The following is a 14,574-nucleotide window of genomic DNA, read 5'->3' on the forward strand; positions in this document are numbered from 1 at the left end:
CAACAAGCAACTGTGATGTCACTAGTCAAAATATTATGTTTACTCAATGTGCTACAAATGTCTCTCAAATGACGTCTTAAATTCTTAATCTCAATATTAATCAACTATTTCTAATACCAGTAGAAATGGGGAAGGGGGGGGGTGCATTTAAAACAACACCACACATAAACCTGCCCACAGCTGGCAGCATCCAAGTAAATCATAAATTCGTTGTGCTGCTGTACGCGACCCGATCCCAAATCCTAGTCCAGACGCTGAGACGCGATAGTCCAGCATCTTTTTGTGACATAGATACACTGCTCTGAAAAATTTAACGCCCCCTCCCCACAATTCCCAACCAACAAAGCTCCGGTATGCGTCCTCTACTAATTTGAATGTGTTGAAAGTTAGAGAAACTGTTTGAGCTGTGCCGAGAATTTAAAAAGTATTAAAGTCAACGGTCCATTATTCTACAACACTGCAGTGTGTACGCATACACGTTTAGGACTATGATAGACGCTTAATGCCCATTGTCAATTTGTTGTGGCATTCGATAAGAACCATCAGCAAATTACACAATGTACATGGGACAATATTGTAAAATGTCAGTAGCTCTAAATTTCAATGACAACTTCAAACCAGCTATAAATTGTAAAAATGCATATACAAATATTGAACGCATTTAAATTAGACAACTAAAAGGTGTGCAACATGAAAATATTGTCCCATTTACATTGTGTAATTTATTGACGGTACCTAACTGGTTAAAGCAACAACAAAAAATCTCATGACTGAAACTTAAAGTCGATCTTATATCGATTGGGGCCAAGTTAACCTCCCCTTTCATACTTTAGGGACAGTGGCAGTTCTAGACCATTTAAACTGGGGGGGCCAAGCTGGGGCCAGTTGTACTATTAGAGGGGCCAGTTACATTAGACATTGTTGTCATATCGTTTTCTTCACTGCATTGCAGGCATTAGCAGGCAAAAGACCATGTTCATAATCATTAGTGTTTCGTGTTGCCACTGTCTAATAACAGAACGATAGCAAAAATGTGTTATGTAAAAATTGTTTCATACCTCACAAAGGGGGTCCAAAATTGTTGTCACAGGGGCACTGCCCCCCCCTCCCAGAACCACCCCTGTTTAGGGAAAGAGGTTCATTGTGTATGTGTGTTAAACTGCGAGTTTTACCAATTCCAGTCCCCTTGCTTAGAGGGTACAGGGTCCTCCCCAGGATAATTTTTATATGGATGAACTGGGAAGCTCAGTTCTGATTACTTGTAAAAAGGACATTCTACTCCATTGCCAATTCTTGGTACCCTTCCCCCGATCTGTGCCAACACAATCCTGTCTTGGAGGCCTATGGACAATTCCTTCGACATCATTTATTTTTTATTTAACCATTATTTTAACTAGGCAAGTCAGTTAAGAACAAATTCCTATTTACAATGACAGCCTAGGAACAGCATAGGTTGGTTTTTGCTCTGACATGCACTGTCAACTGTAGAAACAGCTCAAGGATGATCAATGGAAACAGGATGCACCTGAGCTCAATTTCAAGTCTCATAGCAAAGGGTTTGAATACTGATGTGAAATATCACATATAGTTTGTTATAAATTTAGCAAAAATTTCAAAAAAACAGTTTTTGCTTTGTCATTATGGGGGTATTGTGTGTAGACGGATTAAATAGTTTTTTTCCCCCATCAATTTTAGAATAAGGCTGTAACGTAACAAAATGTGGAAAAAGTCAAGGGCCCAGATTCACAAAACCTTCATAAGACATTTCTTCTTAACTACCATTTTTTTTCTTAACTATAGACTTAAGAAGAAAATTTAGCAAAGTTGGTATTCCTCAAAAAAGTTGTTGAAAAATGTATTGCACTAAGCAAAAAGTTAAGAAATTAGATTCTTGAAAATAAGTTATTGGAAATGTTCTTAATTCCAAGATAGCAAAACCCTTGTCTTAAACTCAGGGCAGTGAGAGAATAAACTCATGAAAGCAAATTAACATGTTCTTCCGTTTAAAATAATCAATACTGAAACTTTCAGTGTAAGTTTGTGTGAATTAAACATGTTTTAGCAACAAAGGCCAAAAGTGTTTTCCCGCGATTGCATGGAGAACTTTTGTGCATTGATTTGTCAGAATACTTTTCCCTCCTATGGCTCTAGCAACTTGAATGCATCTTGAGAGCACAGGAGGCTGCTAAGGGGAGGACGGCTCATGATAATGGCCGGAACGGCATCAAACACATGGAAACCATACGTTTGATGCATTTGATACCATTCCACTCCAGCCATTACTACGAGCCCATCCTCCCCAATTAAGGTACCACCAACCTACTGTGCTCGATTGGAATATTTATCTTGCATACAGAACACACAAGCCAACTAAGTAAATAGGTAAACTATTCTACTATGGGGCTGTCATTATGTTTTAATAACATTACATGGCAAAAATAGTAGCACTGAAAGTTACAAACTGAGTGATAAGCTTTGAATTACCAGCTATGGTAGGCTACACACCGCTGTTTGAGTTAAGCTCTGCTTTGGTGCACATTATAGACTATTTCATTCCCTTCATCTGAACATCAGTGTCATCAACAATCATGCGTGTCAGTTCGGTGCACACAGTGTAACAGAGAAAATAAAATATTTGAGAATAAATTTATTTGGGAATACATTTTGTAGAACAGACATGCTTCTGTCTGTATTAGGCCATGTCATCTCCAAACCAGCAGTGACTGAGAACTTTAACTCCTGCTAGCCTCACAGATAGGCTAACCAAATTCAAACCAACTGCCACGGTCGCACACCTGCCGGCTGAAGCTAATTGGCGAAAGAAGTTGGAAAGCTTGCTAGCTAGTCTAAGCTACTTCAAGACAACACCTGGTTACACGTTATCTAGAAAGGTGAGTGACTAATGTTTTGGCAGGGTGAAAGTACAAACGCTTCCCATGTTCAAACACACACACACCAAATCTCGTTCTGTCGCATTTCCTAGAGAGGAGAATTTAAACCGAGGCTAAATCAGGAAATTCTATAAAAGAACAGGACAAAACAAAAATCTGACAGTCCACTCTGAACACTGTTGGGATAATGTATAGAGTATTACACATTATGGTTGCAACCTGGTTTATGAGCTTAGCGATTTGAGTTCAGCCCCTAACAGAGCTGCTATACTGGGGGCGTAGCGTTGGTGTAACGAAAGCAGACCGTCATTGTAGGCATTTAGCTGCTACAGAATGTATCCTGGAGAAAGGTTGAGCCACTTCATCAAACGCTCTCACGGTACCTTTTAACTAAAGACGATGTGGACAATTAAACTACGGTAAGCCAATCATTTTCAGTGGAAGAGAAGTGAAGTTGGGCAATGTGAGCATTGGGCAATGTGAGCATTGGCAAGGGAGCGTGAACAGAGCGGGACCTTAGTTGGGGAAAGCTGAACTTTAAGCAAAAACTCTTCGAATACTCAGGCTAAGGCTGATTTCAAGGTTTGGTCCTGCCGTACATACCTACACATATGCTACGGTCACAAGACGCAGGCCTCCTTACTGTCCCTAGAATTTCTAAGCAAACAGCTGGAGGCAGGGCTTTCTCCTATTGAGATACATTTTTATGGAATGGTCTACCTATCCATGTGAGACGCAGACCCGGTCTCGACCTTTGTCTTTATTGAAGACTCATCTCTTCAGTAGGTCCTATGATTGAGTGTAGTCTGGCCCGTTCCCCTCTCCATTGGGATTCTCTGCCTCTGACCCTATTACAGGGGCTGAGTCACTGGCTTATTAGTGCTCTTCCATGCCATCCCTAGGTGGGTTGAGTCACTGACGTGATCTTCCTGTCCCGTTTGTCATCTCCTCGGGCTCGTGCGGTGGAGATCTTTGTGGGCTATACTCGGCCTTGTCTCAGGATAGTACGTTGGTGGTTGAAGATATCCCTCTAGTGGTGTGGGGGCTGTGCTTTGGCAAAGTGGGTGGGGTTATATCCTGCCTGGTTGGCCCTGTCTGGGGGTATCATCAGACAGGGCCACAGGGACTCCTGACCCCGTCTCAGCCTCCAGTATCTATGCTGCAATACTCTATGTGCCGGGGGGCTAGGGTCAGTCTGTTATATCTGGTATTATTCTCTTGTCTTGTGTGAATTTAAGTATGCTCCCTCTAATTCTCCCTCTCCTTCCCCTCCCGGAGAACCTGAGCCCTAGGACCATGCCTCAGGACTACCTGGCCTGATGACTCCTTGCTGTCCCCAGTCCACCTGGTCGTGCTGCTGCTCCAGTTTCAACTGTTCTGCCTGCAGCTATGGAACCCTGACCTGTTCACCGGACGTGCTACCTTGTCCCAGACCTCCTGTTTTCACCTCTCCCTCTCTCTACCGCACCTGCTATTTCAACCTCTGAATGCCCAGCTATGAAAAGTCAAGTGACATTTACTGTTAATATACTGACCTGTTGCACCCTCTACAACCACTGTGATTATTATCTGACCCTGCTGGTCATCTATGAACGTTTGAACATTTTGGAGAACAATCTGGCCTTAATGACTATGTACTGTTATAATCGCCACCCGGCACAGACAAAAGAGGACTGGCCACCCCTCAGAGCCTGGTTCCTCTCTAGGTTTTTTCCTAGGTTCCTGCCTTTCTAGGGAGTTTTTCCTAGCCAACGTGCTTCTGCATTTCTTGCTATTTGGGGTTTTAGGTAGGGTTTCTGTATAGCACTTTGTGACATCTGCTGATATATAAAAAAGGGCTTAATAAATACATTTGATTGATTACGCAGCGCGATTGACCAATTGAAGCTCACTATAGCTTCTAGACCCTAATGGATTGGCTGTTGATGCCTAGCATGCTTGATAGCACCCACACGAGTGCTTAGCCAGCTTGGCAAGGCAAAATACAAGTGCTAGTTAATCGCCCCCGTCAGGCGTGAGCTGCACATCGATTTTATTAAACATGCTGCTCACTCGTCCAGTGTAGCAGCTCTGTAGGAACCGCTTCTTGCCATAATGATGCTCTTGGTTTTTATCTCCACCCTCAGGTCTACAAGGGCATCTTCCCATGTGCCTTCGCACATCTTGCCAAATGAACATACCTTTACAGTAAAGACAAGGTTCAAATCTCTTCGCGCCACTATTCGGTTTGGGTTTCCTTTTTACTTTGAGACAGCCGGATCCCTTGTTTACGACGTTAGTGTTGTGTTGGAAATTTCCCTTGTTCCTCAGTTTCTCCAGCAACACTTTCCGCTGTCTTGAAGCTATGTCAAGACTTAAGACATAAGCAATTTCAGCATTTTCCTTCTCATGCTGTTTCAAGTGGCGGGAGATCTTTGATTGAGGCTCTCCACATACAAAACAGTAATTTACATTGCCTTTACAAGGGCCATTTTTTCTCCCTCTCTTCTTTCTTCCGGAGTTGTTCATGTTGTCAAAGTCCTTGGACTTGTCTAATTGGGTGTCCATGACAGCTGCTGCACCTGGTAGCTTCACACATTTCTGGACCATGATGTTGACTGGTGAAGTCAAGAAGTGGTTTTCTTCAAAGTTCAAACAACTTTCTGGTTTAAAACTTCCAAATGCACAACTTTTCTCCACATCACAGGACTCAGTGGTGTTCTGGTGCTGTGGAAAGACCAAGAGGTACGTTTGTCACACTGTCTACACATTTCCATATACTGAAGTTGTACCTGATACAACGCATTTGAGCCCAACACTGCACCTTTCCATTAATTACCTCATACTAATAACTGCACTATACTGCATTTGCACTATGTACACAACACTGTATGTGTGTGTAATGGTAGCATCCCTTCCCTCTGCATATAAAGATATCCATCCCCTCTGTAAATTGTATATCCTCACTGTAAATCAGCTTTACGTTTACTGTATATTCTGTATGTCGACTGTCTGTATTCTGTTTGTACATTGTCCATTGCTGGCAGCACCTATTCACTAAGTCAAATTCCAGGTATATGTAAATGTACTTGATTCTGATGGAGTAATCAGCCTCACTCTCAGGGCTTGACTGATCAGAAGCATCATTTTTCCTCTCACACTGAGTGCAACAAGCAGCTATTTTATACCACAAATAATTGAAAGAGGTCCATTTTGATGTACCTGGGTACCAGCATCTGATGAGTCAGCAGGTTCATCTTCTATGACCGACTTCTTTACACAAACACTCCGCCTTTTCTGAGCCGAAACAGTCTTGACCTGTGTGTTTGACATATTACATGTTACAGCTTTCATTTGTTACTTTTTTCATGGCATATGCCGATGCGTCTCTGTAGTGGTAGCACAATCGCATAAACACATTCTCTCTCACGGTACTAAATGAATAAAACATAAGAGGCACTAAGGATTGTGAGGTGTATATATATTTATTTTCATAAACTTCTAATACAGTTGATTTAATTTAACCTTTATTTAAACAGGGAGTCATGCTGATACCATGGTCTCTTTTGCAGGTGAGCCCTGCATGATAACATCAATTACACTACACACACACACATCAATATACACAATACACACATCAATATACACAATACACACCAATTTAAAAAGCTAACAAAACCGTATGTGGTTACCTCATACAAGACATTAGCCAAGTTACATACCATTGTTATAACACCAAACCCATCCATCCCCTTATGAAATATATGAAAAGCATTGATCTGAATAGTTCGCTTCAAAAAGTTTGAATATTCAGAAAATGTAAATACTAAAGATATGAACTGCCAACACCAACTTCAGAGAACACAGCACAATGGCATCCAGTTACATGCTGCATGCAGATTCTCCTAACATCACACCGGACACCAGTCAACACGGAATGTTACACATCTTCCTTAACTTCAACACACAGACATGAGGAATTCTCATTCATGTAAAAACACTGTCCTAACAGTAGAGGACTCCTGCAATATCTTCACTACCTCTTTGACGTGATTCTATTTCCTGCCAACCGCCGGAGCCAACAACGGGCCCAATTTGTGCTGATTAGGATATGACCGCCATTCTCTGCCAGCATCTCCGGGTTTCTGCGCATCACAATGTCTCGCGTGGCTACCATCAGCATGGACGGGCTAACCTGACCTCCAGCTCTTCTCCTCACCATTACGAAGCGAGTAATCTCCTCATCAAACATGTCTGTTCTGAATGGCCTCAAATGGGGTAGGTCTTCCACTTTCTGGACGCCCATGCTTTCGACCGTCTGTTCGTAGCTGATCCTCATGGACCTCACAGTGTTGGGGCTGATGCGTCTTCCCAATTCCTCAGACATCATGGCTGCGGCCATCTGTGCACCCACCTCCATGCACATCCGCGCAATCTTGGCCCTTTGCTCGGGGGTGTACCTGAGGTAGGTCCCTCTCCTTTGCGGATGCGGTTGAGTTCTTACTCTTCGGCGCCGGCGCAGATTTCGTAAGTCCACAGAGCTTGACTGCCCAGGTGTAAGCCACTGTGGAGAGAGAGCTATGTTTTTCAATCAGCGTGTTAGAAATAAAACAAATAAAGAGAATGTGTGTCAGTACCGGAGCTGAGCTACAGATCCGTGCTATCCGGGATCCCTGGGACATCCCTTCCCCATTGAAGTTTAACTTTAAAAATGGTTAGGGTTATGGTTAATGTGCACCAATCTGGATTTAGACCTGGACATAGAACAGTTTCAGCTGCTACTCTTGTTTTAGATGTGTTAAATTGCTTAGATCATAAAAACCATTGTGCTGCCTTATTTATAGACCGTTCGAAAGCCTTTGACACGGTTGACCATCACAATTTAATTCAGAGGTTGACTAAAATAGGCCTGTATCTGGCTTCTTGCAAGTGGTTTGAGAATTGTCAGACAGAACATTGTGATTTCTGATGGTGTTATGTCTAAGTTCCTGGATATTAACGAAGGTGTACTACAGGGTTCGGTACTGGGACATGTTCTCTTTACTATTTATAGAAATAATATTGGTCTGTTAACTTGTAATATTAATCTGCATGCAGACTATGCTGTAATGTATGTCATTGCCCCAACTGTAGACCAGGCGTTGTTAGAGCTGCAATCTGACTTTGTTGCCTCACGAAATGCCCTGGTTGGCCAAGATTAAATATATGTTGTTCTCTAATTCTTGCAACAACAACAAAAAAATCTGATGGACTACATACAGTGTACAAAACATTAGGAACACCTTAATATTGAGTTGCACCCACCCACCCCTTTTGCCCTAAGAACAGCCTCAGTTTGTCAGGGCATGGGCTCTACAAGGTCTCAAAAGTGTTCCACAGGAATGCTGGCCCATGTTGACTCCAATACTTCCCACAGTTGGGTCAAGTTGGCTGGATGTCCTTTGGGTGGTGGACCATTCTTGATACACACGGGAAACTGTTGAGCATGAAAAACCCAGCAGCGTTGCAGTTCTTGACACACAAACGGGTGTGCCTGGCATGTACTACCATGCCCCGTTCAAAGGCACTTAAATATTTTGTCTTGCCCATTCACCCTCTGAATGGCAAACACACACAATCCATGTCTCAATTGTCTGAAGGCTTAAAAATCCTTCTTTAACCTGTCTCCTCCCCTTCATCTACACTGATTGAAGTGGATTTAACCGGTGACATCAATAAAGGATCATAGCTTTCACCTGGATTCACCTGGTGAGTCTGTCATGGAAAGAGCAGGTGTTCGTAATGTTTTGTACACTCAATTTATTTATTAATTGAATGGTTCTCCCATTGATCAGGTTCCCACCTATAAAAATCTGGGCTTTTGGATTGACTAGGATTTAAAGTTTTAAAAAAACATACTGATGGGCTAGTTAATTAAAAAGCTAAGAATTAAAGTGAGCTTATTTTTTTAGAAATAGATCTTGCCTTTCCCTAAACAGCAGGAAGCAGATTGTACAGTTAACTTTTTATTAAAGAATAATAACAAAATTAGGGTAGGGATGTCCCAAGGATCCCGGATAGCACTGCCCCTGAGCCATAGGGCAGACTGAGCATCTACCATCCCACTATCAGATTAGGGGTGTGGGCAATTTATGCTTTTTGTCCCCCCACTTTTTAAATCTGAAATCACCATCACCCATTGATTAACTTCTAATTTTTACAGATAAAAAAATATTGTGAGCTAGTCCTATGACAATATTTATCTTTAGAAATTAGCCTGGCATTTAGCCAATTAATATAACAAAGCTTTTGGATTTTACGGGGTCTCAAACTCGAATGGTTAGACCGTTTGGAATTTTATACTTTGACCAATGAATGAGACCATGCACAGCTCCAAAAAATGTTGCCGTCTTACCCAGTTCAGGTAAAAATGACTAGGCCACACAACTCCGGTAAAACACCATTTTCTACAGTGCATTTGATAACAATTAGTCGAGTTACAATTAGTTTAGTGACAAGCAAATTACATTGCTTGTCACTCAACTAATAAAGCCTATGATTTGACATTGTGAAAGACATTTTATAAACATCTGAATGTTAAAGATGCCACGCAGATGTATGAATAGCCTATTGGTACAGGGATAGGCCTACCTCTCGTTGGCTCGAGCAGCTGTCTCCTGAACTGTGCGCACAGTTGTTATCTGACAGTCATACAGTTACAAGCGTAAAAGTTCATAGGCTACTGAACCGAAGGAGAGGAAGCATCAATTCAGTCACAACAGATAAGAGATATTTTCAGAATATAATAATGACTAAAAATCATTAGTGAACCTGTGATTCACAATGTTCAATCGGTTTGGCTCCTCTTAAACATTTGAACTTAAGTGAATTATTACATCCCTACTGTTCTTGCCATCATACTCCTCCAAAGTTCACTTCTGTCAACTCTGAGTTTGCGTTACATCCTTTCGTTTTCTTTCCCATTCATTGCCAAAGGCTCTGAGTCTGTTGCGATTGGAATGTGAACTCAGTCAAGTGAAGTAGCAAGAGAAGGTATGAGAGACTTATCTACTTAAAAAGGGATATTTTACTCAAAAGAACCGTGTGGTATTGTTTCATTAGTCCACTGTTGAAATGGACCCCAAATGTTTTTGCATGCCAGCGGTGAAGTTAATATCTAAAAGTGTTATCATATGATGCACTTGCGTCATCACATTTTGCACTGAAGACGTAGAGAAACATTTTCTAATCTAATTCTGTGGCTGTAGGTCTCAATCGGACACTCCCAACCGTGTCAACAGCTTCTGTATGTAAAGCCTACATGCCTTTATCAGATAAGGACCTCTGCCTTAGAAAGAGAACTGACCTGTCGCTGGGTCACCGATGGTCCTGCAGAGTCCTCCTTGACAGCATCTCTGTCTCGCCACAGGCTTTGGCTCCACTCCTTGCCATACACCATGTCCACTTTGGGACACGGCTGCTCACCTGCAAACAGAGACACAAGCTTTGTAAATGAGGTGTAGGACAGTTTGAAGTACATAATTTCAAATCGTCGACAATGGGACCTGATACAATCTGATGTAACAATACTTTCTACGTGAGACAAATATGAATTGTTACCTTCTGTTGAACTTCCAGCCTGTGTGTCTTTCTTCCGATGTGTGCCTTCATGCCCCGCTTCGTTCTTAATGACAACGATGTGAATCCCATCCCTCTCCATGGCTGCTGTAGTCTGAATCAAGTAGAGTGGAATGAAGTCCCACATGTTTGCATACAGACCATGAAAGAATATGCACATGGATGAAAATGATCCATCTACGTAGTCCAAGATTTACTCTTGGGCTAGATGTACTCTTATAAACGTGAATTTCTAGCGGCCTTTTTCCGTTACACACAGGTGTTCAGAGAACGCTAGACAGCTAATTAGCACAGGCGGTCGCTCTGTCTTTCATAAACGCACGCTGTAATATGGAGATAACCCTGTAAAAAGGTGTGTATCAATTTAACCTTTTGTTTATTGGAAATTATTTCTATCTGATATGAAAAATAAGGTCCTTGTGCTTCTAAAACCGTAACAGTACCGCAAGCAATGCGTCTCAATGTTCAGATTGAGTGTCGGGCTCTTAAACTCTTAACAAAACTGTACATAACACGCCTTCGTCCGATTTATGTGTAATAGAACAGAATAATGATAGCATCTAACTAGCTAAATATATTAGGTAACAGACTGCTTTTATGATATTTGCTAGGTAGCAATATAGGTTAGACAGCTAGCTACTGTACCTCTTCCATGGTATGAGCAGATTGTTGCAGCCATGATGATGCATTGTCCTCCTCTGAAGAATTAGGAGGACCAGCAGCATCTCTATCTCTTTTGGGGCTGACGCATCCACCTGGGCCACAAACAGAAGAAACACCATTAGCAAGCGAACGTTAACTAGCTAGATACTCTATCTTGCTTATCCATGCACTGTCCAGTTTGTAACACCTCCATCATTGCAAGCGAATAAACTAACGTTAGCTATGTTAGCAAATTGAACTACCTTTACCGCGAGCTGGAATACCAACACAACGATAACATATTGAACATGGTCGATTTCCCGCTGTCCACAGTTCTGCTTCCAAACTCTGTAACTTATTTTTGTTAGATTCGTTCTCAATTTTCAGTGCTTCGTTCTCAAATTTACTCTTGGACACCTCCAGACGAAGTTCAACGGCGCTATCCTCTACAATTCGCAGTAGTTCTACGACCGCAATTTTAACAAGCGAGTTCAAAACAGATGTTAGCTGAGTTTGTAAATAGTCACAATTCGCCATGGTCGTCTCTTTCTTTATACAATGACAAGTATGTGAACGTGCTAAGTAGTTTGAAGGTGATAGTGCTAGCACCTATGTGAAGCTAGCCACAATAGGGGGATTTGTTGTTCGTTTTTAAAATAAAAGTCCTTCATTGAGGGCAACTCAATATTACAAAGGTGTTGTTAGCATTTCTCCTTTGCCAAGATAATCCACCCACCTGACAGGTGTGGCATATCAAGAAGCTGATTAAACAGCATAATTGTTACAGGTGCACCTAGTGCTGGGGACAATAAAAGGACACACTAAAATGTGCAGTTTTGTCACACAACATAATGCCACACGTGTCTCAAGTTTTGAGGGATCATGCAATTGGCATGCTGAGTGCAGGAATGTCCAACAGACCTTTTGCCAGATAATTTAATGTTCATTTCTCTAGCATAAGCCACCTCCAACATCGTTTTAGAGAATTTGGCAGTACATCCGACCGGCCTCACAACTGCTGACCACGTGTAACCACAGCAGTTCTGGACCTCCACATCCAGCTTCTTCACCTGCGGGATCATCTGAGACCAGCCACCCAGGCAGCTGATGAAACTGAGGAGTATTTCTGTCCGTAATAAAGACTTTTTGTGGGAAAAAATCATTCTGATTGGCTGGGTCTGGCTCCCCAGTGGGTGGGACTATGCCCTCCCAGGCCCACCTATGGCTGAGCCCCTGCCCAGTCATGTGAAATCCATATATTAGGGCCTAATGACATTATTTAAATTGACTGATGTCCATTTATGAACTTGTTGCATGTTGCTTTTATATTTTTGTTCATTATATATTAAATGAAATGAATACACCATTCTAATATTATTAATGCCTTTCTCTGCTTGCAGGGGATTAGACAGATGAACTGCAGCCCCCAGTTGCCCAAGCCTCAACACCGTGGCGAGACAATACTTGTAATTGTAAGAAATATTAACTGATTGGCTTTCCTGTATCTGTGCATGAGTCTTTAGAACACAGTCCATTGTACAAAATAAGTCATCCCCAAGTGGGGTACATAACAAGAGGAGGAACCTCAAAAGCTTGTTTAGTACATGAGGGAAAATGTAGTCCTGACAACTACCGGTTGTTGTTGTTTTTACACAGGACAGGAGTTTACAGGTATTTGTTCCAGCCCTTCACTAACACCTCAACTAATTGTGGACTCAATTGTAAACCATGAATAGTTGAACAAGGTGTATATACTGAACAGAAATATAAACGCAACATGCAACAAGTTCAAAGATTTTACTGAGTTACACGATCTTCCGGATCTTCCTTTCACACCACCTGAAATAGAGGTCTTGGATGGCAGGGAGCTCAGCCCCAGTGATGTACTGGGCTTTCTGCACCACCCTTTGTAGCGCCATGCGATCGAGAGCGGTGCTGTTGCCATACCAAGTGTAGGTGATTTGTACACCGAGAAACTTGAACCGCTCAACCAGCTCCACTGCAGCCCCATCAGTGTGGATAGGGGCGTGCTGGGCCCTCCGTTCCCACGATCAGCTCCTTGGTCTTACTGACATTGAGAGGTTGTTGTCCTGGCTCCACACTGCCAGGTCACTGACCTCCTCCCTGTAGGCTGTCCCATCGCCACCAGTGATCAGGCCTACCATGTTGTGTCGTTAGCAAACTTAATGGTGTTGGAGTCGTGAGTGGCCATGCAGTTGTGGGTGAACAGGGGGTATAGGAGGGGACTAAGCACACACCCCGTGTTGAGGGTCAGAGTGGCGGAGGTGATGTTGCCTATGTAACCGATGTGAAATGGCTAGTTAGTTAGCGGTGGTGCGCGCTAATAGCGTTTCAATCGGCGACGTCACTCGCTCTGAGACCTGAAGTGGTTGTTCCCCTTGCGTGGCAAGGGCTGCGGCTTTTGTGGCGCGAAGGGTAACGATGCTTCGTGGGTGTCAGTTGTTGATGTGTGCAAGGGTCCCTGGTTCGTGCCCAGGTTGGTGCGAAGAGAGCGACGGAACCTACCATGTTACATTGATGCTGTTGACCCGGATCATTGGTTGCTGCGGAAAAGGAGGAGCAGGTCAAAAGGGGGGGTGTAACCGATGTGAAATGGCTAGTTAGTTAGCGGTGGTGCGCACTAATAGTGTTTCAATCGGCGACGTCACTCGCTCTGAGACCGGAAGTGGTTTTTCCCCTTGCGTTGCAAGGGCCGCAGCTTTTGTGGCGCGATGGGTAACGATGCTTCGTGGGTGTCAGTTGTTGATGTGTGCAAGGAGCCCAGGTTGGGGCGAAGAGAGGGACGGAACCTACACTGTTACACCTACCCTCACTACCTGGAGTCAGCCGTCGGAAGTCCAGGACCCAGTTGCAGAGGGAGGTGTTCAGTACCAGGGTCCTAAGCTTGGTGACGAGCATGGACGGGACAATGGTTTTGAACGCTGTGCTGTAGTCAGTGAACAGCATTCCCACATAGGTATTCCTATTATCTTAGTGGGTGAGGGCAGTGTGGAGTGCAATTGAGATTGTGTCATCTATGGATCTGTTGGAGCAGTATGCAAATTAGAGTCTAGGGTGTCTGGGATGAGGGAGTTGACGTGTGCCATATCCAGCCTTTCAAAGCACTTCATGATTACAGATTTGAGTGCTACAGGGAGGTTTTTGGGAACAGGAATGATGGTGGTCAGCTTAACATGTGGAGATTACAGACTGGGACAAAGAAAGTTTGAAAATGACAATGAATATCCCTGCCAGCTGTTCTGTGCATGCTCCGAGAACGCGCCCTGGAATACCGTCTGTCCTTGCTAGTGTCGACCTGATTAAAGTCCTTACTGTTGTTGGCCTTGGAGAGGGAGATGACCCAGTCCTCTGGGTCGGTGGGGGCCCTCACGCGCATCTACCCATTTTTAACCTATTGTAGATGAAACCCTCTTGGGCAAACACG

At 43.1% G+C, this 14,574-nt stretch overlaps 1 protein-coding gene across 2 annotated transcripts; it reads right to left on the reverse strand.

Moving 5' to 3' along the window:
- Window positions 1–2,396: 2,396 nt before the first annotated feature.
- LOC106577548 (uncharacterized) lies at window positions 2,397–11,797 on the reverse strand. 2 transcript variants are annotated; one of them, XM_014155665.2, is made up of 6 exons: window positions 11,393–11,797; window positions 11,133–11,242; window positions 10,470–10,581; window positions 10,216–10,334; window positions 6,093–6,188; window positions 2,397–5,597 (listed from the first exon to the last, which is right to left on the reverse strand). In XM_014155665.2, the coding sequence occupies exons 1-6, from the start codon at window positions 11,664–11,666 to the stop codon at window positions 4,887–4,889; spliced, it is 1,422 nt and encodes a 473-aa protein (XP_014011140.2). In that variant the 5' UTR covers window positions 11,667–11,797; the 3' UTR covers window positions 2,397–4,886. The 2 variants fall into 2 exon arrangements, with proteins under 2 accessions (XP_014011140.2, XP_014011141.1); XM_014155666.2 differs by having other exon boundaries at window positions 6,093–7,434; window positions 11,393–11,772.
- Window positions 11,798–14,574: the final 2,777 nt, after the last annotated feature.

The sequence above is a fragment of the Salmo salar genome, chromosome ssa18, assembly GCF_905237065.1.
Source record: "Salmo salar chromosome ssa18, Ssal_v3.1, whole genome shotgun sequence".
In the NCBI taxonomy this organism is placed as follows: Eukaryota; Metazoa; Chordata; class Actinopteri; order Salmoniformes; family Salmonidae; genus Salmo; species Salmo salar.